This window comes from Aythya fuligula, chromosome 28 (assembly GCF_009819795.1).
Source record: "Aythya fuligula isolate bAytFul2 chromosome 28, bAytFul2.pri, whole genome shotgun sequence".
Taxonomy (NCBI): domain Eukaryota; kingdom Metazoa; phylum Chordata; class Aves; order Anseriformes; family Anatidae; genus Aythya; species Aythya fuligula.
The window spans coordinates 3,014,875-3,034,411 of record NC_045586.1 but is presented as its reverse complement, the minus strand read 5'-3'; the positions used below and the strand labels follow the sequence as shown (position 1 = coordinate 3,034,411).

The window sequence follows — 19,537 nt, the reverse complement described above, 5'->3', positions numbered from 1 at the left end:
TGTACCCTCGCATCCATCAGACAGTTCCCCTGCCCCCCCACCCCCCGTGCCAGGTGCAGCACCCAGGTGTGTATTTATTGCAAATTGTGTTTGCTGCTTCCCTGCTGCGGGTCGCTTAAGGACCCCGTTAGCAGACAATGAACAAAGTGCCCTGCGCTGCCCCGCGTTCCCCATAGCTTAATGTCCAGGCTCCTGGTGTGAAAGCTCCAGCTTTCCCGTTTGTATTTAGGGTAAACGTTTGGAAATGTGGAAATTTAAACATTTATACATTTTTGTACTGTTTCTTAATAAAATACCACATCCTCAGTGAGCAGCTTTTGTCTTTTGCGCGACCCTTGGCTGCTGGCGCCAGCTCCAGCGCATTGTCACCTCCTCTTGTCCCCAAGCCACCCCCAGGCTGCCCCCCTTGGGGCTCAGGTGGGTGGCACCAACCTGCATCCATCCCCCTGTCCTGTCCTGCTCCCAGCCCTCGAGACCCCAGACAAAGCCATGCAGGCGCTGGAGCTGGGGACACCAAGTGTTTAATTGCTGCGAGCGAGCCCTGGTCCTACACAGTAGGACAAACTGAGCTCTGGGGCAAAGCCCCCCCGTCCCCGTCCAGCCTTGTCCCCAGGGGCCCAAGGCCAGTGGCAGCTCATGCGGCCCCCAGAGCAGTGAATAAATTAGAAACGGGGACACAAAAACACAAAGAAACCCTGGGGACAACGGGGGTGGGTGGGAGCATGGGGTCCCTCCTCAGCTGGGACCGAAGGGGGGTGGCTCAGGAGCATGGGGTCACTGGGGCTGGCACAGGGAGCAGCTGGGGGGGGGAGATGGGGACAGCCTGGGGGCGTGAAGACACCTGGCCCCAGGGGGGCTTGAGGACGTGGAGGGCCCCCATCACCCAGGGGAGGGACGTGGGGACAGCTCGAGGACATGGTGATCCTTGGCATCCCAGCAGGGCGGGGGGGGCACCTTGGGGACAGGGTCCCTCATCCCTTGGGAAAAAGGAGGGGGGAGCATGGACCCGGTCACCAGTGCAGGAAGATGACGGCTCGAGGGGGGCAGGCATCGGACAGAGCCCCCCAGGGTGCTGTGGCTGCCGTGTCCCTGAGGCAGGGGTCTCAGGGCTGCCCAGGGGCCGCGGGCACCAGCAGGGGCTTGGGCAGCACCGGGGGCTTCATGGAGAGGGAGCGCTGGAGGGGGACGGGACGGGGACCCCAGGGTGGCCCCCCCGGGGCGCCCAGCGAGTGCATGCGGGCCAGGCCCCGAGCCACGCCGGGCGGCCTCGCTGCCGTGCCCGCCACCCCTGCCAACGAGTGCCTCTGTGCTAGGGGCCGGCGGGGCGGGGGGGGGCTGTCAGGGGGCACGTCGAGGCGCCGGGGTGCCCCGTCCCGGGGGGGCAGGGGGACGCTGGGCAGCGGGACGCCGGGCTGCACCCGGTTGGCAAAGGAGCCGGCGGCTGCGGGGCCAGGGGACAGCGGCCATCCCGCCCCCCCCGGCCCCTGCAGCCTCTGCAGCCGTTCCTCCAGGGAGGCCTTGGGCGGGGGTCCCGGCCCGGGGGGCTCTGGGCACCCCGGGGTGCCGAGGCCGCGTCGGGGCTCTGCTGCCCGCTCCCGGGGTGTCCTGGTGGGGGGCTCCGGGGTGGCCTCAGGGGTGGGCAGCTCGGGGAGGTCCCAGTCGCGGTCCCCTCCGTGGGGCGGCAGCGGTGGGTAGAGGCGGGGGGCAGGCGGCTGGGGCGGGGGGCACGGGGCGGCGGGGGGCGCCGGGGCACCCTTGGGTGCTGCAGGGCGGCGGGTGCAGGCCGCCAGCAGCCCTGCAGCCAGGGCGCCCAGCACGAAGGCACCCAGCACGCAGCCCACCAGCACCGGCACCGGCACCGCCGCCACAGCCCCCGGCACTGCCTGGCGCACCCCTGCAGGCAGCACCCATCAGCCGGGTCCCCGCGTCCCCTCCTCTCCCCGTGCCATACCCCACTTCCCCCCCCCCAGGTTCTTGGGGTTCTTTTCCCCTCCTTTGGGCCCCCGTCCCACCCCTGGGGTCCCTCCTGATCCCAGGTCCCTCCCATGTCCCTCCCCGGTACATGGGGCCCCTGTCCCACCCCTGGGGTCCCTCCTTGTCCCTGAGGGACCTCCCAGTTCCTGCATCCCTCCCCGGTTCCCCAGGTTCCCTCCCAGGGGTGTCCCGGTGGGTGTCCAGGGGACCAAGGGGTGTCACTAACCGTGGGCCAAGTCCCTGTCCCCGTCACCGTCCCCTGTAGCTGGTGCATCTGTGAAAGGAGAGGGGGAGGGGTGGGCCAGGCTACCCACAACCCCTGCCTGGAGCCACCCACGCCCCCCAGGGTCCTCCACAACCTCCGGGGTCATCCAGATGCCTGCCTGGTGGCACTGGCATCCCCCTGTGACCTCGTGTCCCCTGGTGTCCCCCAGCACCCCTCCACGGGGCCAATGTCTCTCAATGTCCCCAGATGCCCACCACATAACACCCACACCCCGCCATCCCCCCAGGTCCCCTTGTGTCCCCCCTCACCGTGGCAGGTCCCTGTGAGCCCGGTGGATCCCTCGATGTCCTGCTCAAAGCCAGCCCTGGGGGCGCACAGGAGGGGACGCATCAGACGCTGTCCCAAGTGCCCCCACCCCACGAGGAAGGGACCCAGGTGCCCAGGGTTGTGGGGTGTAGGGGGGGCGGACACACATAAGCCTCCGTGTGCTTTGCAGCAGTGCACACAGCTGCGCGAGGGACAGGGGATCGGAGACACTTTGGGGGCACTCACGGGAGGTCCTCGGAGAAGGGGACGCAGCCCCCAGGGGGCAGCCAGACACAGTAGGGGTCCCGGGCAGCCAGGCAGCTCCTGCACGGGGCCGGTGCTCAGCACAGACACGCAGGGCCTGGGCCCGACAGCGGGGTGCCCCTGCACACTCCGGGCCCTCGCACATCACTGTGCCCCCACCCCGCAGCTCACCGGCGGCAGGCCCCGTGCCGGGCGCAGCGGCTCAGGGGCAGGCGCACGAGGCAGCCGGCGAAGGCGACGAACAGCTCCTGGCCTGGCGGGTGCAGCTCCAGCCCCAGCACCCGGCTGGCACCACGTGGCCCCCGGCACCTGGGTCCCCCCACAATACATCACCGTGCCTGCACCCCCCCATCAGCACCCACAGCCCCTTGGCACCCCCCCCAGTGCTTGGCAGCACCCATGGCACCCATCTGCACCCTGCAGCCCCATGGCCCCCACCAGAACCCCATGGCATCCGCATGGCCCCATGGCACCTATCAGCACCCTGTGGCACCTGCATGCCCCCCCCCAGCACCCATCAATGTCTCACGGCACCCCACACGGCCCCCCAGCACCCCATGGCACCCACCCCAACACCCACCACCCTCCCTGCCCCACAGCACCCCCGTGTCTCCCAGCACCCCTGTCCCAGGGCCACTCACCACCTGGGCTCATAGAGGCTGATCTCCTCCAGCAGCAGCACCTCTGCACCGGGCTCCCCGGTGTCACCAGGCGCTGCGGGGTCCCCAGAGTTCTGGATGTCCCCGGGACTACGCGTGGCTGCCAGGACCTTCAGCACCCGCCCGTCCTCGGCACCCAGGAAGAGCACGGTGTGGTTCCCCCGCGGCCCCGCGCCCACATCCACCGCCAGCTGGGTCAGCCTGCGCCACGCGGAACCCTCGTGTGGGGCCATGAAGCCCCTTGCACGCCCTCACACCACGCCCTCGTATGCCACCGCACTGGGGGGGGGCTGACACACCCTTGCACCAGCCTTGCTTGTTCCCCCACCAGGGTTTTGCACGCTGCTGTGTACCCTCCCCCAGCATCTCACACACCTGCACACCAGGGCTGTGCGCACACTTGCACGAGCACCCTCCCCACCCCACAGCACCCACAGGGCCAGGCGCACCCTTGCCTCGGCAGCTTGCACTATACCCCCCCACCCCCCGTTGTGTCCCCGGGCCCACCCGCCCTGTCCCCGGGCACCTGGTGCCGGTGCGGGTGAAGAGGGGCCGCCCGCCGGCAGGGGCCACGGCGCCGTGCAGCAGCGGGTGCTCCTTGGCGAAGGCCAGCGTCTCATCGGGGAAGTCCCCGGAGGTGACGATGGCAGTGGCTGAGCCCATCCCGGCACAGCAGCCAGGCCTGTGGCACAACCAGCATGGGGACAGGGTCCTCGTACGCGCCCCGGGGACCCAGTGGGGTGAGGAGTACCTGGGCCGCGGCACCCGCTCCTCGGGCACGGGGGGCCAGGCACCCGCAGCACCCCGGGGCTCAGCGAAGTGTCCCTCGAATGCCCGCTCCACATCCGCCAGGTAGAAGGCGCAGACGGCTGAGCCGGGGATGCTGTGGGGGTGGCAGGGGTGGCACCAGCTCTGGGGACACCCCTGATGTCCCCAGGACTGCCCCGTGTCCATGTCCCTGTGTGAAGGCATCCCCGTGCCCTGCCCTGCCTCACCTCCAAGTCCCCCCAGCCTGGTCCCCACGTCCCCTTGTGTGTCCATGCACCTGTGTGCCTGCCCCCATCCCCACGCTCATGTCCCCCATGTCCCCGGTGTCTGTTGTGCACCCATGTGCCCCTGTCCTCATGTTCCCGTCCACCACAGCCACATCCCCATGCTCACGTTCCCAACATTCCCTCGTGCAGCCACGTCCCTACGTCCCTGTGTGCCTGTCCCATAGCCACGTCCCCAGGTCCCCATGCTCAAGCCCACCACAAGACAATGTCCCCAGGCCCGTCACCCTGTCCTCATCTCCCCGCCGCCTGTGCCCTGCTCCCAGTCCCCGCGTCCCCATGCCTGTTGGGCTGGGTGCCGAAGAGGGCTAGGACAGCAGGGCGCCCGTGCAGGGCGTGGGGCAGCGTCACGGCCTCCAGGACGTCGAAGTAGAAGACGGCGTCCCCGGGAACGGCGCACTGCAGCCGTGCCTTCAGGAAGGACGTCCAGCGGCGCTCGAGCACCCGTGGGGAGCCCCCGCGGTCGTTGCGGCACACCCGGGCCACCCGCGCCACCGCCACCTGCACACAGAGCCACCAGCGTCCCACAGGGCCGGAGGCCCCAGGGGACGGGCACCGGGGTCTGCCCGGCGCGGGGGCAGGAGGCAGGGCGGCAGTGCCACCCCCTCGCTCACCTTGCCCAGCGCACCGAGCTCCACCGCGATCTCCCGGAAGAAGAAGTAGATGTAGGGGCCGTAGGGCAGCGCCTGGACGAAGTGGGGCTCTGCGGACGCGGGGGCATGGGGCCATCAGCCCCCAGCCCGCCCCACGGCGCCGCTCCCTTCCGTGCCCCCACCCCTACCCTGCAGCCAGCGGGAGCTGTACTTGAGGGTGCGCAGCGGGGGGCTGCGGGCGCCCAGGCTCCGGTAGATGACCGCGTCGCTCGCCTGGAAGTCAGCCACGGTGGCCGAGTAGAGGCTGCCGTCTGGGGGGCGCGGGGACAGGGACAGCGGCGTCAGCCCCATCCCGGCCCTCCCCCGCCAGGCCCCCGCGACCCCGGCACCCACCAGCGAAGAGGGCGACGTTGCTCTGCCGGGCGTCGAAGGGGCACCGGGCCTGGCCGCTCAGCTCCTCGCCCTCCTGCAGCAGGCTGCGCGCCTGCAGGCGCCGTGCTCAGAGCCCCGCCGCTGCTCACCCCCCCCCGGCCCCGCCGCTCAGACGGGGGTCCTGTGGGGATCCCAGCCCCGGCGGCAGCGCCCCCCGCCCCGTGCCCACACCGGGCCCCCCACCTCGTAGCTGCGGCAGACGGGGTTGAAGGCGTTGGTCCCGCAGGCGAAGAGGGTGCGGGCGTCGCGCGGGACCAGCACGCGGATGTAGTTGTGGCACCCGTCCTGCGCGGTCGCACGCGGATGGGGGCACGGGGCCAGCGGCCGCCTGGCCCTGCCTCCCTCTGCCCTCACCCTCGTATCCCCCAGGCCGTTGTCCCCAGACCCGCCTCACCGTACCCACACCACGCGCCCCACGTCTCCAGGCCCCTAGAGACCCCTGCCCCACACCCCTATGCCCCATCCCCCTGTCCCCTTATACCCCCATTCCTCTGTACCCCCTGCTGCTGTACCCCACAGCACTGTAACCTGTGCCCCTCCATCCTTATTACCCCATATCCCCACTCCTTACACCCCCATCCCTTATACCTCCATCAGCCCATGCCTCTATACCTTGTACCCTCACACCCCCATGCCTTGTACCCCCACCCCCTCATACTCCATAACCCTCTACCCCTGCACTCCCACACCCTCACACCCCTGTACCACCTACCCCTGTGCCCCCATATTCCTATACGTGGTACCCCCATACCTCTACATCCTGTACCCCTATACCCAGTACTCATATGCCCCATGCCCCATATCCCGTGCCCCGTACCTGCAGCTTGCCCCGCATGGCGCAGCTCTCTCTGTCCCGCGTCTCCCAGGTGAGATGCTGCTGGCGAGATGGGGGTGGGCAGCGGGGACCCCCACCGAAACCCAGGCGACCCCAGAAATGGTGCCCCCGTCCCCCTTACCCGCTCAGGGTACAGCACCCGCTTGTCCTGCCCCAGGTCGAAGGCGTAGATGTGGTCCCTGGGAGGGCACAGCGTGAACAGAAGGGGCATGGGGACGTGTGAGGGGGCACGGGGACGTGCAGAGCACCAGCAAGGGTAGGTGAAGGGAGGAGGGAACACGGGGTGCCTGCACCCACCACGTACAAGCGGTGCCCAAGCGTGCAGAAAGGGACACACACGAGTGTGCCTACGCACGCAGTGGCTTGCACAAACCAGGATGAGCATCTCCAAACACATGCCAGCGAGCCCGAGACTGCACAAGCATAGACAACTTTGCACAAGCATGGAGACGTACGGACACACGAGGCCAGGCGTGCACAAGTGTGCGCAAGCTTGCAGAAGCAACCAAGCCCCCAGAAGCATGCACCAGCACAAACAAGCGTGCACAAGAACACCCAAGATTGCACAAGCGTGCACAAGTGTGCAAAGCCATGGAAAGCACACGCAGGCACAGGGAGGGGTGCACAAGCGCGCTCACCGTGCGGCGACGAAGAGGGTGCTGTTGAGGCGCAGCATGCGCTGGAAGTCGAGGCCGAGCTGGGCGGTGACGTTGTCCCCCCGGAGACCCCCGAAGCGGGGGTAGGTGGCGGTGGCTGGGGGATGTGGGAACACGGTGACGACGCCCCCGGCTGGCCCCGTGCCCCCAGCCCCCGGTCCCTGCTCACCTGCCAGCCCCACGGTGCTGCGCGGCACCAGGTCCCGCGGGAAGGACTGCGCCTCTCCCCCGGGGGCCCAGGGGACCACGACGAGGACGAAGGCCAGCAGCACCCCGAGCATCCTCCCAGGCACCCGAAGGAGACGTGGGGCGGCCACTGAGCCCGGACCCCTCTGGGCTGCAAGGGGTTAATCCCTACTGGGGAAACTGAGGCAGGGCCAGGGTGGGGGGGGCGCGTGTGCAGCACCATGGGGACACTGGGGACAGTGGTGGCGTCCTCTCCATGCAGCTTCAAGCATGGGGACAGGGCCCCAGTCCTCCTCCCAGTGCCACCAGTGCCCCTTACCAGTGCCACCGGTACCTCCTGCCAGTGCTCCCAGTGTCCCTGTCCCCACGTCCCTTTCCCGCGTGCCCATCCCCGATCCTCCCATCCCAGTGTCCCCAGTGCCCCAGTCCCAGTGCTCCCAGTGCCTCCCACTCCCGACGACCACGGCCGGTGTTGGGACGGGATGCGAAGCACGAACAAGTGCCAGACGCAGCGACACCGACACCGGCACCGGCACCGGCACCGGCACCCTCGCCCCGTGCAACACCCTCCCAGCACCACCGCACCCGGCCGCCCCCCGCAGCACCCCCCTGCGCCCCGCAGCACCCCCCGGAGCCCGCCGCCCCCCCGGCACCCCCCGCGCCCCGCTCCCGGTACCGGCTCCGCGCCGCGCCCCGAGCGGCCCCGCGGCCCCGAGCGGCTCCGCCCCGGAACGGGCCGGGACCGGCCGGGACCCTGAGCGGGGGCCGGGGGCGGGAAGTGACCGGGGGGGTGGGGGGGGGCTGCATGGGGCGGGGGGGGCCGGGGCGCGGCCACGCGGGGCCACGCGTGTCACCCCCCCACGGGGAGGACCCGGGCGGGGCCGGGATTTGGGGGATTTGCGGTTTCCGGGCGGGGCGGGGGGGGGGGGGGGGCAGCGCCGTGACACCGCCGTGGCTTTGCCCCCCCCCCCGTCGGCCCTATAGATAGGCGCTAATCCCGTTAATGAGCTGATCCCCGGGAGCCCACGCGCGCGCGCACGTGGCACCGTGGACGCGCGTGTCCGCGGGCGGCCGAAACCTCCGCCCTGCGCTGCCGGGGGGGGGGGTCGCGGGTGGGGGGGGGTTGGGATCGCGTCCGTCTGCCCGCCCCTGGATCCACGCGTGGGTACCCCCCTTGGGGGGACTGGGAGCTCACTGGGAGAACTGGGCCCCCCCGCTGCCACCCGGGCTCCGCGTCCTCCGGCACCCCCGGGGATGTGAAGGGACCGGGGGACCCCGCCGGGGGGTTGGGGGCGGTGGTCCCGCGGCCCCCGGGGCGCGGGCGCGCGGCGACATCTGGCGGCCCCGCGCGGCGTGGCGGGGGCGGCACCGCGGTCCCGGGGGGGGGAACACAGAGGGGACAGCGGCCGTAGGGGGGTGCTCTGGTCCCCAGGGTGCTGCTCGTGTCCCCAGAGGGGTGGCGGCACCCCTAGGGTGCTCCCCGCGTCCCCAGGGCTGTCACGGTGTCCCCGCGGTTTCCCCACGGTGTCCCTGCGGTGTCGCGAGCAGGCGGGGCGGGTGCCAGCGCTCCGTTTTATTTACAGGTCCTCAGGGGAGGGAAAAGGGGGCGACCGACCCCATCCCCATCGTGGTCCAGGCACTGACACGGGGAGGCTGGGGGGCTCCCACCCCCCCCAACCCCCCCCCCCAAAAAAAAAAAAACCAACAAAAAAAACCACCACGAGGGCAAAACCATACAAATAAATAGGATCGGAGGAACAGAGCCCGGCTGCTGACTCCTGTCCCGGTGCCTCGCGGTGTCCCCAGGCGGGGGCCGGCTCCCACCGGCAGCGTTTGGGTTTCCCCAAAGCGGGGCCGGGACCCCCGCAGGAGATGGTGAGGGGCCGCCGCCCGCCGGCTCCCCGCGGGTCCCGTCCCCGGTTCCCGGTCCCGGTGTCACAGCGTGAAGATCTCGTCCTCGGCGTCTCGGAGCGCGGCCGCCCGCGGCGTCCTGGTGAGGGGCCGGGGGCCGAGCCGGGGGCCGAGCCGGGGGTCCCCGCTCTCCGGGCGCGGGGTGCCCTCGGCCTCGGCCGCGCTGCGGGGGGACACGGAGGGGAAGGGGGGGGGGCGGTGAGGGGCAGCCCCGCGGCCGGCGCCCCCCCGAGCGCCCCGGGCCGGGCCGGCCGCGCTCACCCGGTGCTGGCGGCGCGGAGCCGCTGAGCCGCCGCCGCCTTGGAGCGCCCGATGTCGGCGTCCAGCTGCCGCAGGAAGTCGGCGGCCGAGAGCTCGTGGCGGGACGGGGCGGGGGGCCCGGGGTCCGCCGGTGCCCCCCCCCCCGCCTCCTCCGGCTCCTCCTCGCGGCGGAGCCCCCCCGGTGCCGGGATGAGCAGCGTGGGCTTGAGGAAGATGGGGTCCGAGGCGTAGAGGCGGTTGGCGCGCAGGATCTGCTCCGGCTGCCGGGGACAGGGACGGGGCCAGGTGGGGACGGGAACGGGAAGGGACGGGTGGGGACCGGGGACAGGGACGGGACCGGGAGGGGACGAGGGGGGCCGGGGACAAGAACGGGACCGGGACCGGGACACGGAGGGGCCGCGGGGCGGGCCGCGGTGGGACGGGGACAGGGCCGGGGGTGGCCGGGGCCGGGCGCGGTGCCCGGTCCCGGGGGCTCATCCCGGTGCCGGCCCGGCCCCGCCGCTCACCGTGACCCCGTAGCGCAGCGCCAGCCCCGGCAGCGTGTCCCCGGGCTCCAGCCGGTGCTCCCGGCCGCCCGCCGCCCCCCGCGCCGGGGGGGGCCCCGCCATGGCGGGCGGCCCCGCTCAGCCCCGGCCCGGCGCGGGGGCGCCACCGCCCCGCCCCGCTCCCGGTAAGGCCCGGCCGCCCGCGCGGAGGCCTCTGGGACTCGTAGTCCTCTGGAGCCGGGGCCCCACCGCTCCTTCGGGTCCCCGCGGCGCTCCCCGCGCTCCCGGTCCCCGGGGACTGCTCGCTCCCTCCCAGTCCCCGCCCCGCTGCGGTCTCTGCTCCCCTTTTCCCCGGGGGGCTCCGTGCTCCTGCCCGGCGGCGAGGTGCGCAGAACTACAACTCCCGTCATGCCGCGGTGCCCAGCCGAGCCGCGGGCCGCTCCCGCCCCGCCCCCTTAAGCTCCCCATTGGCTCCCTCCCGCCCGCGCGCGGTCCGCCGGGAAAAGCGACCCGGAAGCGGGGAGGGGGCGGTCCCCATGGTAACGGGGCGGCGGCGCAGGGGGCCGCCATGTCCTTCAAGCGGGACGGCGACGAGCCCGGGCAGCTGGCGGCGCTGCAGGTGGGGCCCCGCGACACCCCCACCCCCCCGGACCCCGATCTCCCCGGACCCGGGCTCCCCCTGCCCGGGTTTGCCCCGTGTCCGCCGCCCCTCGGTGTCCCCCCTGCCCCCCCCCCCGCCCTGCCCGGACCCCCCGGGATTTCTCTGCCCCCCCCTCCCCGCCTGCAGCGCTCCCGGTTCCCGGTCTCCGCCCTCCTGGTCCCGCCTCGCAGGGGGTGGCGGGGCTGGCGGGGGGGCTGCTCCGTGCCACGACCCCCTCCGAGGTCCGGGGAGGCCCCGGGTGCCCGTTTGGGGGGGGGGGGCAGGGCCGGGCACTATCGCGGCCTCTCGCTCCCTCGCAGAAGCGGCGCGTGGCGGAGCTGCTGGCCAGCTACATCCCCGAGGAGGAGGCGCTGCTGCTGCGGAGCGGGAGGTGAGCGGGACCCCCCCGGGGACACGGGGCGGCTCGGGGGGCTGCAGGGCGCTGACGGCGCCTCCTCCCTGCTACAGGTACGCCTGCACCGTGTGTGCCCACCGGCCCGTCTTCGACACGCTGGAGGTGCTGGCGGTGCACCGGGCTGGCAGGAAGCACCTGGGCAGTGAGTGCGGGGCCGGGGGGGCTGGCGCTGGGCGGGGCGTGCCGTGAACGTCCACCTGCCTTCCCTTCCCTTCCCTTCCCTTCCCTTCCCTTCCCTTCCCTTCCAGGCCTGCAGCGCTGCTACGGCAGTGAGCGCTGGCGGGAGGACACGGCGCAGGAGCAGCGGCACCAGGAGCTGGTGCGGGTGGAGGCGGTGGGCACGCAGGTGGGTGCGCTGTCCTCTCCCCTTCCCTGGTACCCAATGGGGCCTTCCTGAGCTCTGCACCCTCTCCCCAGGGCTCCCCAGCCCCTTTGCTGGCCCGGACGAGGAGGATTGCCCAGAGTGCCCTGCTGAAGGCTGCTCCCTACAACAGCTGCTGCCGGAGGACAGGGTGAGGGCTGCAGCTTTGCTGCTGGGGCGTAGGGAAAGCTCCGGCCTGCTCCCAGCTGCCCACCTGGGGTGGCTGTGCCCTCTAGGCCTGACCCCATCCCCTTACAGGGCAGCTGGAAGTGGCACACGAGGGGCGAGGACCCAGCCGGGGCCGAGCACCGCCCAGGCTCCCTCTCAGGACAGGGACGCCGTGGAGGCCACCCCTGCAGCCCTGCTGCCAGGGCAGCGCAGCCGGCAGCCAGGTGAGAGCAAACTGCGGCAGGACGGCGCGCCTGGGCGCTTTCTGTCCTTTCTGTGGGTGTCACCATCCTGCGCCCCTCTCTGCTCTCCCAGGTGGGCTGAAGGCAGCTTCCACCCACGCCGGGCAAGGCAGAAAAGGGAAAGCAGCAGCAGCATCCTCACAGCCGAGTCAGCCCGAAGCCCTCAGCCCCGCGAGGCGCCAGGCGCTGGAGCAATACCTGCAGCTGCGGAGGTGAGTTGGGCCCTGCTGACGGGGAGCCCCCAGCGAGCCCCCCCTCACCCCGTCTGCCCATCCCCAGCGCCGGCTGGATCCAGGATCGCTCTGGCAAGTGGGTGAAGGATGAGAACGCTGAATTTGACTCTGATGAGGATGAGCCACCTGCACTGCTGCCAGCCTGAGGTTCCTGAGCCCCAGGACTGTCCCCGACCCTGCTGCGTGCCACAAGAACAGAGGCAGCTGGAGATGACGAAGGCGATCCAACCGCTGGGACAGGTCCCATACGTGGTGTGGCACTGGGGGTTCCCTCGCTCTTTGTTCCCACCTTTTTGGGTGTGCCTATCCTGGCCAGAGCACTGTGATCTCAGCTTGGATTTTGGCCCATTGCTGCCCGTCTCTTCCTGTCCCCAGCCCAAGTCACAATCGCTTTCCTGCCCAGGCACAGGTGCCTGCGGGTTGTGGCCTTTTGGGGTGGCGGCACGGGGCTTCCCCCTCCTCGTGGCCCCGCAGCTGTCCTGGCGCTTGGCAAAACACCCGGCCAGCTCACCTCCACCCTCGCCTCTGTTTCCCATCTCCCTTCTGCCTCTGGGGCCCGTGGGAGCTCCCACCTCAGGGCACCCCCTGTGCCCTGCCAGCACCCTGGGGAGAGCTCCCAGCGGGAGCACCCAGCGATGGGTTCCTTGGGCCCCAGGGCTGGATCCCGTCCCTGGGGAGGGCTCCTTGGCAGCGCTGCCTGGGGTGATGTTACACCTGGGCACTGGGATTTACCCGCTTGCTCAGCTCAGACCTATAAATAGCCATTGGGATGGGTGCCAGGGCCCTGGTGAGTGAACGCCCGAGCTGGGTGCAGGTCTGGGGGCTCTTCCCAGAGCCCTGCGGCCCCCATCCGCCCCATGGGCACCCGGTGCTGGCCCCTATGGGCCCCAGGTGCCCGGTTCTGTTCCACAAGGGCACCCAGCTCCCCGCTGAGGGGTGCCCCGCTCCCCCCTGGCACAGGGCCTGGCCCCGTAACCCGATCCCCGGGGTATAAATACCCCAACCCTGCAGCCCGTTGCTCCAGGAGGGAATCCAGGCATCCAGCTTGCCCCTTAACGAGCCCGGGATCAATGGCTCGAGGCTAACGGGGGCCTCTGGGTCTCGAGCCCTGAAAAAGGGGTCCTCCAGCAGCGTTACCCTCGCTCAGCCCGTCCCTGCAGATCCCCCCACGCACAAATCCTGCCCCCGTCCTTGTGGCCCTGTCCCAGGAGCAGCCTCACGCCCGGTGTCTCCGTAACCTTTATTTACAGCCGACCCAGCCCTGGGGAGCCCAAAGCGCGGCTCGGGGGCGAGCGGAGCACCAGGGTCTGCAGGGCTGTGCTGGGAAGCGCTCAGGTTTTCTTCTGCTTGCGACCTGGGGACAGGGGAAGAAGTGGGTCAGGGCCAGGGCTGGGTGCCCCCCCAAACCCCATTCTTCCTCCCCGGCCTCATTCCTGCCCAGGGCAGCAGCGGGGCACTCACGGAGCTCGTTGTTGCGGGTGATGGCGATGGCAGCGCGGGCGCGGGGGCCCTGCTGCGTGAAGTGGTACCCGAAGCGCACCACGGAGGGGCACTGCTCCAGCATCGTCGCCATCTCCATCTCCACCGTGTCGCCCAGCCGCTGGCACTGCGGGGCGGGGACACGGTTGGGCCCAACTGGGCGCACTGGGCAAACTGGGCACACGCCCCAGGCCACCCGTGGGTGCCCGTCCCTACCTGGTTGTCCACCTTGAGCTCGCTCAGGGTGCTGTTCTGGTACATGGCCTTGATGATGCTCATCATGCCGGCGCTGGTGATGAAGTTGGACTCGATGTTGAGGCTCTGCAGCGTCTTGTTCTCCGTCAGCATCTCGGCCACCGCCTGCGGGAGCCTGGCATCACCTCGGGGTGTCACCCGGGGCTGGCTGCACCACCGGCACCTTGTGGGCCACCGGCGGGGGCAAGGCCAGCAAAAGCTCGCCTGGCTGGTGCCGGCTGGGAGCTGGGGGAAGGGGAGCGCATCTCTGGGGACGCGGGGACACGGAGGGTCACGGGGCTGGGACTCACAGTGGCCACGGGGTCGTTGCTGCGGGTTGCCACCAGGCTGAGCTTCTTGACGTGGGTGTTGGTTTTCATGGCCTCGCAGATGGCCTTCAGCGTGGAGATGGGAATGTCCTGCAGCGAGGGGACGGGGGCATCACCGAGGAGAGGGGAACATCCCCGGGACGATGCAGGGGGCACTGGGGGGGTGTGGATGTCTCCAAGGGCACAGGGGTACCCCTGAGTACTTGCAGGGTGTCATCAAAGGGTTGTAAGTGGCACCAAGGGGCTGCAGGATGTCACTAGGGGGATGTGGCTGTCCTAGGATGAGGACCTGGGATGCCCCCGAGCCACTCGGGATGGGGACAAACACCCAGGGATGCCCCAAGGGCTGAGCACACCAGAGACACCCCAGGACCAGCACCCTGAGGACACCCCGGGGCACGGAGCAGTGCTTTGGGGACACCCCCAGGCCGCTGAGGCCAGCCACCCCCCAGGCCCGGCCCCTCGCCTTGATGTTGTTGAGGTTGACGTCCTCCAGCGCCCCGTCGTTGGCCTGGATCTGCCGCAGCGTCTCCTCCACGTTGGTGGGGTTTGGGGGCTCGTCCGGCACCGGCTTGTACGTGTCGGGCTTCACCACGCCTGCGGCACGCGTGCGTGCGGGGGGACGCGTGTGACGGACACGTGTGCAGGCACCCAGAGCCCCCCGCGTGCACACGGGGGTGGGGGCTCCCCGCTGAACCCAGGAGCGGGACTGCCTGCGGTGTGCCCCCGGCTGCCCCCGTCCCGCGGGGCGCACTCACTGTTGATGCCCTCGGTGTTGGAGATGGTCCCGCTGCAGATCGCGTCGTAGTACTGCTTGTTGCTCATCAGCGTGTACATGCCCAGGATGGCTGCGGGGGCACCCCTGGGGTCACCGCAAGCCACGGGGCCATCCCACAGCCCCCCCTCGTCCCCTCCCCAGCCAGCCACGGGTGGGCTGGGGGCCAGGCTGAAAGCCGAGCGCAGGGGCACGCTGCTGCTTTTAGCCGGGCCCTGGCAGGGGCCCAGCGGAGGGGGCAGGGGACACGGATGTGACACGGGGATGGGGCAGGGGCGACGCGTGGCCCCGCACGAGGGGTCGGTGCCGGGGGGTGGCCGCGTGCGCGGGACCCACCTGCGATGTCGCACATCTCGGCATCGGTGGCGTTGGCCAGCGCCTCCTCCAGCTCTGGCTCCAGCGTGATCTGCTCCTCGCGGGGAATCTCCCGCTTGGGGTTCTTGGGCACGAACGGCTTCCCTGCGCGGGGGGATGCGGGGCTGCACCCTGCACGGCCTGGCACGAGCCGGGGGGCAGCAGCCACAGGCTACGGGGGCTTGGTGGCCCGGTGCCGGGCTGGGGACAGGTAGAGGCAGCGCTGGGGGGATGTGGTGCTGCAGGGCAACGCGGCGGGGCCGGGGTGGTGGCGGTACTGGGGTGGTGGTACTGGGGCAGTAGTGGTGCTACCGGGGCGGTGGCGGTGCTGCGAGGTGGCCACGCTGGGGGTGACATTGCTGGGGGCAGCCATGCCCAGGGCTGGCGGGGGCCCAGCTCGCCCGGGACATCCGAGCCGCTGGCGAGGGCCATCCCGCCGAGCTAAATATACCTGGTGCTGCGGGGCCCTGTCCCCCGCGTCCCCCCAGCCCCGCACCTTTCTTCTCGCCGGTGAAGGGCACCAGGTCCTCGCGCTCGCCAGCCTCCAGCGCCTGTTTCTCCAGGTGCTGCAGCAGCGCCTCGCGATCCAGCGGCCCCGTCGGGCTCTTCTGCGTCTGGTCCCGCTGCCGCAGCCCCGCCGGCAGCAGCACGTTCTGGGGAGGCACCGGGGTGGCCGTGGGTGCGGGGGCCCTGCCCGGTGCCCCCCGCTCCGCCTCGGGCCGGGCCGCGGGCGCACCTCGGGGTCCATCTCCAGCAGCTCCATGTCGAGCTGCTCCAGCTCCTCGGCCGACAGCTCCTGCAGGATCTTGTCCTCGTCGATGTCCCGGTACTTCTCCAGCTCCTGCCGGTAGGACGTCATGGCTGGGGGCTGAGGGGCGGCCTGGAGGGGGATCGGGGGGGCTGAGCGGGAGGCTGCCAGGCCAGGGGAGCCCCCGTGCCGTGCCGAGCTCCCACCAGACACCCCACAGCCACGGGGCTGGGGCCTGCCTGGCTGGGGGGGGGGGCACTGGGGCACCCCAGGGTGGGGTCCAGCCCAGCCATCACCACAGAGCTCTTGGGGAAACTGAGTCACGGCCCAGTGCCGAGGGCAGCTCCACAGCTCCCACCCCACCGACACCCCCCTTCTGCACCCAGTGCCCCCCCAGCCCCCAGGGAGCAAGCAGGGTTGCATGCTTGGGACGCGGGGCCCTGCACCCCCCTGAGGCGCCCCAGCGGATGAGGATTTACCCCCCGATGCGCAGGTCTGAGGCTGGGGGGGGGCACCCCGGGGGAGGCACCCGGTACCCACAGCAGGGACCTGCGCACTAAGACCCGCAGGAGAAAGCCGGGGGCACCCCTTGGTGTGGGGACCCTCAGGGCCCCCCGAGCTGGTGCCTTTAGGGGTGACCCCCCCCAACCCCAAGGACCCCCCCGGCCCTACCTGGCCGCTGGCTGGGGCTGCGGAGCCTGCCTGGGCTGTGCCCCGGTGCTGAGCCAAGGGCTCCGGCCGCGCAGGGCATGAGATCAGCGTTTTATTCTGCGAGCCGGCGGCGGGGAGGGGCGAGATCACATATCGCCGGCGTTATCGAGCCCTGCCAGTGCCCCGCAACGGCTCCACCCCAGCACTGGGTGGTGCAGGCCCCCCCCGGCCATCGGAGCCCCCGCGGGCTCAGCTGCGGGCTCCAAGCCCTGCCTGGGGGTGCAGGAAGGGGAGGTTTGGAGCTCACGAAGTGCTCTGGGGAGGGAGTTGGGGGGAACAGCCCCAGGCACTGCAGGGAGAGGCCAAACCGCGTGTCCTGGGGTCCTTGGAGCCACCCCACCACCCCCTTTTCCCCGCTGGATATGCTGAGTGCCCCTTAATGCCCCTTCCTCCTGAGCCTGGCCGGGGGCTCTGCTCCCCCGAGCTCCTCATTCAGCAGAGCCACGTTTGGGTGGGGTTGGGTGGGGGTTTGCACTTGTCTTCAGCAGGGACCGGGGGCTCCCACGGCCCCACACGCAGCACTGAGGTTCTACTTGTTTATTGTAGGGTCTCCCAGAAACCAAGGGGCTGCACACACTGTTTACTGTAGGGTCTTGCAGAATTGCAGGCACTGCTTGCGTAGCAGTGGAAGTGAGTGTCTGCACGCTTGGCTTTGTTGGATGCTTATTACTAGGATTTTTCTTTTTTTATTAAAAAAAAAAAAAGTATAAAGTCGATAAATAAAGCAACAAACCATCGCCCACGTGAGCTGGGGCACAGCCAAGAACGATCCAGAGCCGTCTGCGTGCGGCCACGGGCCCTCAGGTGGCGGGGACGCTCTGCTTGATGATGATCTTCTGGCGGGTGGCGCGGACACCGGGGTCAGGGCCGGGGGGGGCGGCCCCCAGGGCGGCGGAGGCAGCGGCGCTGGGCAGCCCGTGTGCAGTGATGTACTTCTTGTAGGCCTCGCGGATGATTTTGAAAGCGCGGATGTTGGAGTAGGGGATGTCGGTGATGGGGTCACGGTAGACGGCCGGCTTGTGGGTGACGGGGCAGATCTCCCTCACCGGCAGCCGCGGCGGCTTCGCTTTGGGGAAGAAGCGCTCGAAGGTCTCGTCGTCGGTGAAGGAGATGAAGGTGCGGGAGCACTTCCCGGCAGAGGCTGGAGCCACAGCTGGGGCCGCTTCTGCCTGCTGCAGGTCTTGGTCCAACCTGGAAGGGCCAGAGTCAGCTCTGAGGAGACGCGTGAGGGGCCAGGGACACCCCGAGAGCTCCCACAAGAGGCAGCAGGAGCAGAACACGGGGCTGTGGGGCTCCGGAGCACTGCCCCAAACCCGTCTGCCTCCTGTTGTGGCAGAAAAGAACCCAGGGTGGAATAAAGGATGGGAACTTTGGACAGACGGGTCTGGTCCCATGCAGTGTCGGGGGGAACCCTCAGGACACCATCGAGGCGACCCCAACCTACCCCTCCACATCCACGTTCTCCTCCTTGCCCAGCTCCGTGATGAGGGGCATGGTGACGGACCAGTACCGGATGACAGGCCCCACACACTTCCTCTTCTTCTGGACCTGCTTCTTTTTGTCAGCCTCCAGACGCTCGTAGTTCTCTGTAAAAGCAAGGATGTGCCACGGGTGAGGCTCAGCACCCCGTTCGCACTCACAACCCCTCCCCGTGTCTCCTCGTGCCCTGCTCACCCAGGGAGCGGAGGTTGATCTCCTCCGTGATCTTGGCCTCTTCCAGCAGCTCCTCCTGTGTCAGGGGGCGGTCGTAGTTGGGGCCGCCCTTCTTGCGCTTGGACTGCACCTGACGCTCCTGGATGCGCAGGAAGGTTTGGCGCGTGTGCTCTGTTGTCGATTGCCGCATGTGCTTCCGGCCTGCAGCGGGGGGACGGAGCTCACCACGGGCCCCGACACGGCTCCCTGCAGCCGGGAGCACGTTTCCAGCCCTGGGGCACGCGCGTCCCAGCCTGTGTGCACTCACTGTCTGCCACTTCATCCTGAAGCTCCAGCGGGGCCGATTTCACCTCTCGGGCCTTCTGGGAGCTGCTGCTGGGGGCATCGGCCTTCTTGGGGCGAAGGCTCTTGAGGGGCTCCTACAGGGTCGGGCAGCGTGAGGAAGGGGAAAGGCCCGGCTTAGATGAGACCCCTTGGGGGGGCACCGTGCCGCATTCCCCAACCCACGGGGAGCGTCTCCTCCCTGCTGAGTCCCGGCTGTACCCCCTCGGGACACGGCTGCAGCCCCTCCCGGGGGGCCAGCGGCTGTTCGAGGGGGGCCCTGCACTGCACCCCCGGAGGCCCCCCCCCCGGTGCCCCCTCCCCCGGAGCCCCCCCTCCCCCGGTGCCGGTGCCCTCCCTCCCGGTGCCCCCCCCAGGTGCCCCCCTCCGGCCCTCACTCCCCCCCCGGCCCCCCCTCACCCGGTAGGCCTTGGTGATGATGCGGCGGCGCCTCTTGGGCTCGCTGTCGTCCTGGTCGCTGGCCGGCTCCTCGCCCTCGTCGATGTCGAAGTCGGAGTCCACCTCATCGTCGCTGTCCGACTGATCGCCCCGGTACTCGTCGTCGCCCGACTCCTGCGGGGACGGAGGGCCCGGGGCTGACACCGCGGCCTCCCCCCGGCCTCTCCCCCGCCCCGCAGCCCCTTCCCGGCCCCCCCCGCACCTCGGTGAATCCTCCGTACGTGGTCTGGTAGAACTCGTCCTCCTCCTCGGCCTGCAGCAGCCCGGACAGGCGGTTCCCGGCCGTGCGGCGCGGGGCGCGGCCCTCGGCCAGGCTCATGGCGGCGGCGTCGTGACGTCACGGGGGGGCGGTGTGACGTCACGCCGCGCGCCGGCGGCTTCAGTTGCGGGGCCGCCTCCCTCCCTCCCCCCCGCCTCTCCCCTCCGGGCGCATGCGCTGAGCGGGCGAGTCCAAGTTGGGAGCGGGGGTAGGAGGGGGGCTGAGCCGCTCCGGCGGCGCGTGCGCCTCTCCCTCCCCCCGCGCCCGCGGCTGGGTGGTGAGGGCCGGAGCGGCGGGGGCGGGGCCTGGCGCGGGG

At 70.5% G+C, this 19,537-nt stretch overlaps 5 protein-coding genes across 5 annotated transcripts; 1 reads left to right on the top strand and 4 right to left on the bottom strand.

Annotated features, from left to right (window-relative positions):
* Nucleotides 1-266: 266 nt before the first annotated feature.
* Nucleotides 267-7,340, bottom strand: SEMA6C (semaphorin 6C). Its single transcript, XM_032204355.1, has 17 exons — nt 7,167-7,340; nt 6,980-7,094; nt 6,463-6,520; nt 6,324-6,380; nt 5,690-5,791; nt 5,468-5,558; nt 5,263-5,385; nt 5,096-5,184; nt 4,765-4,982; nt 4,181-4,312; nt 3,956-4,111; nt 3,412-3,630; nt 2,942-3,079; nt 2,753-2,830; nt 2,509-2,564; nt 2,201-2,248; nt 267-1,894 (listed from the first exon to the last, which is right to left on the bottom strand). Exons 1-17 carry the CDS (start codon nt 7,276-7,278, stop codon nt 1,104-1,106), a joined length of 2,583 nt encoding a protein of 860 aa, XP_032060246.1. The 5' UTR covers nt 7,279-7,340; the 3' UTR covers nt 267-1,103.
* Nucleotides 7,341-8,741: 1,401 nt separating this feature from the next.
* LYSMD1 (LysM domain containing 1) lies at nt 8,742-9,977 on the bottom strand. The gene is made up of 3 exons (XM_032204482.1): nt 9,862-9,977; nt 9,356-9,615; nt 8,742-9,257 (listed from the first exon to the last, which is right to left on the bottom strand). Exons 1-3 carry the CDS (start codon nt 9,961-9,963, stop codon nt 9,119-9,121), a joined length of 501 nt encoding a protein of 166 aa, XP_032060373.1. The 5' UTR covers nt 9,964-9,977; the 3' UTR covers nt 8,742-9,118.
* A 421-nt stretch (nt 9,978-10,398) lies between these two features.
* Nucleotides 10,399-12,493, top strand: SCNM1 (sodium channel modifier 1). Its single transcript, XM_032204481.1, has 8 exons — nt 10,399-10,459; nt 10,801-10,871; nt 10,949-11,037; nt 11,144-11,241; nt 11,313-11,407; nt 11,515-11,648; nt 11,740-11,878; nt 11,946-12,493. The coding sequence occupies exons 1-8, from the start codon at nt 10,409-10,411 to the stop codon at nt 12,043-12,045; spliced, it is 777 nt and encodes a 258-aa protein (XP_032060372.1). The 5' UTR covers nt 10,399-10,408; the 3' UTR covers nt 12,046-12,493.
* A 632-nt stretch (nt 12,494-13,125) lies between these two features.
* TMOD4 (tropomodulin 4) lies at nt 13,126-16,589 on the bottom strand. The gene is made up of 10 exons (XM_032204412.1): nt 16,491-16,589; nt 15,807-15,950; nt 15,567-15,723; nt 15,053-15,175; nt 14,700-14,789; nt 14,408-14,538; nt 13,924-14,031; nt 13,595-13,738; nt 13,361-13,505; nt 13,126-13,253 (listed from the first exon to the last, which is right to left on the bottom strand). The coding sequence occupies exons 2-10, from the start codon at nt 15,927-15,929 to the stop codon at nt 13,231-13,233; spliced, it is 1,044 nt and encodes a 347-aa protein (XP_032060303.1). The 5' UTR covers nt 15,930-15,950; nt 16,491-16,589; the 3' UTR covers nt 13,126-13,230.
* A 503-nt stretch (nt 16,590-17,092) lies between these two features.
* VPS72 (vacuolar protein sorting 72 homolog) lies at nt 17,093-19,305 on the bottom strand. Its single transcript, XM_032204428.1, has 6 exons — nt 19,165-19,305; nt 18,924-19,076; nt 18,490-18,601; nt 18,204-18,383; nt 17,974-18,115; nt 17,093-17,720 (listed from the first exon to the last, which is right to left on the bottom strand). Exons 1-6 carry the CDS (start codon nt 19,279-19,281, stop codon nt 17,330-17,332), a joined length of 1,095 nt encoding a protein of 364 aa, XP_032060319.1. The 5' UTR covers nt 19,282-19,305; the 3' UTR covers nt 17,093-17,329.
* Nucleotides 19,306-19,537: the final 232 nt, after the last annotated feature.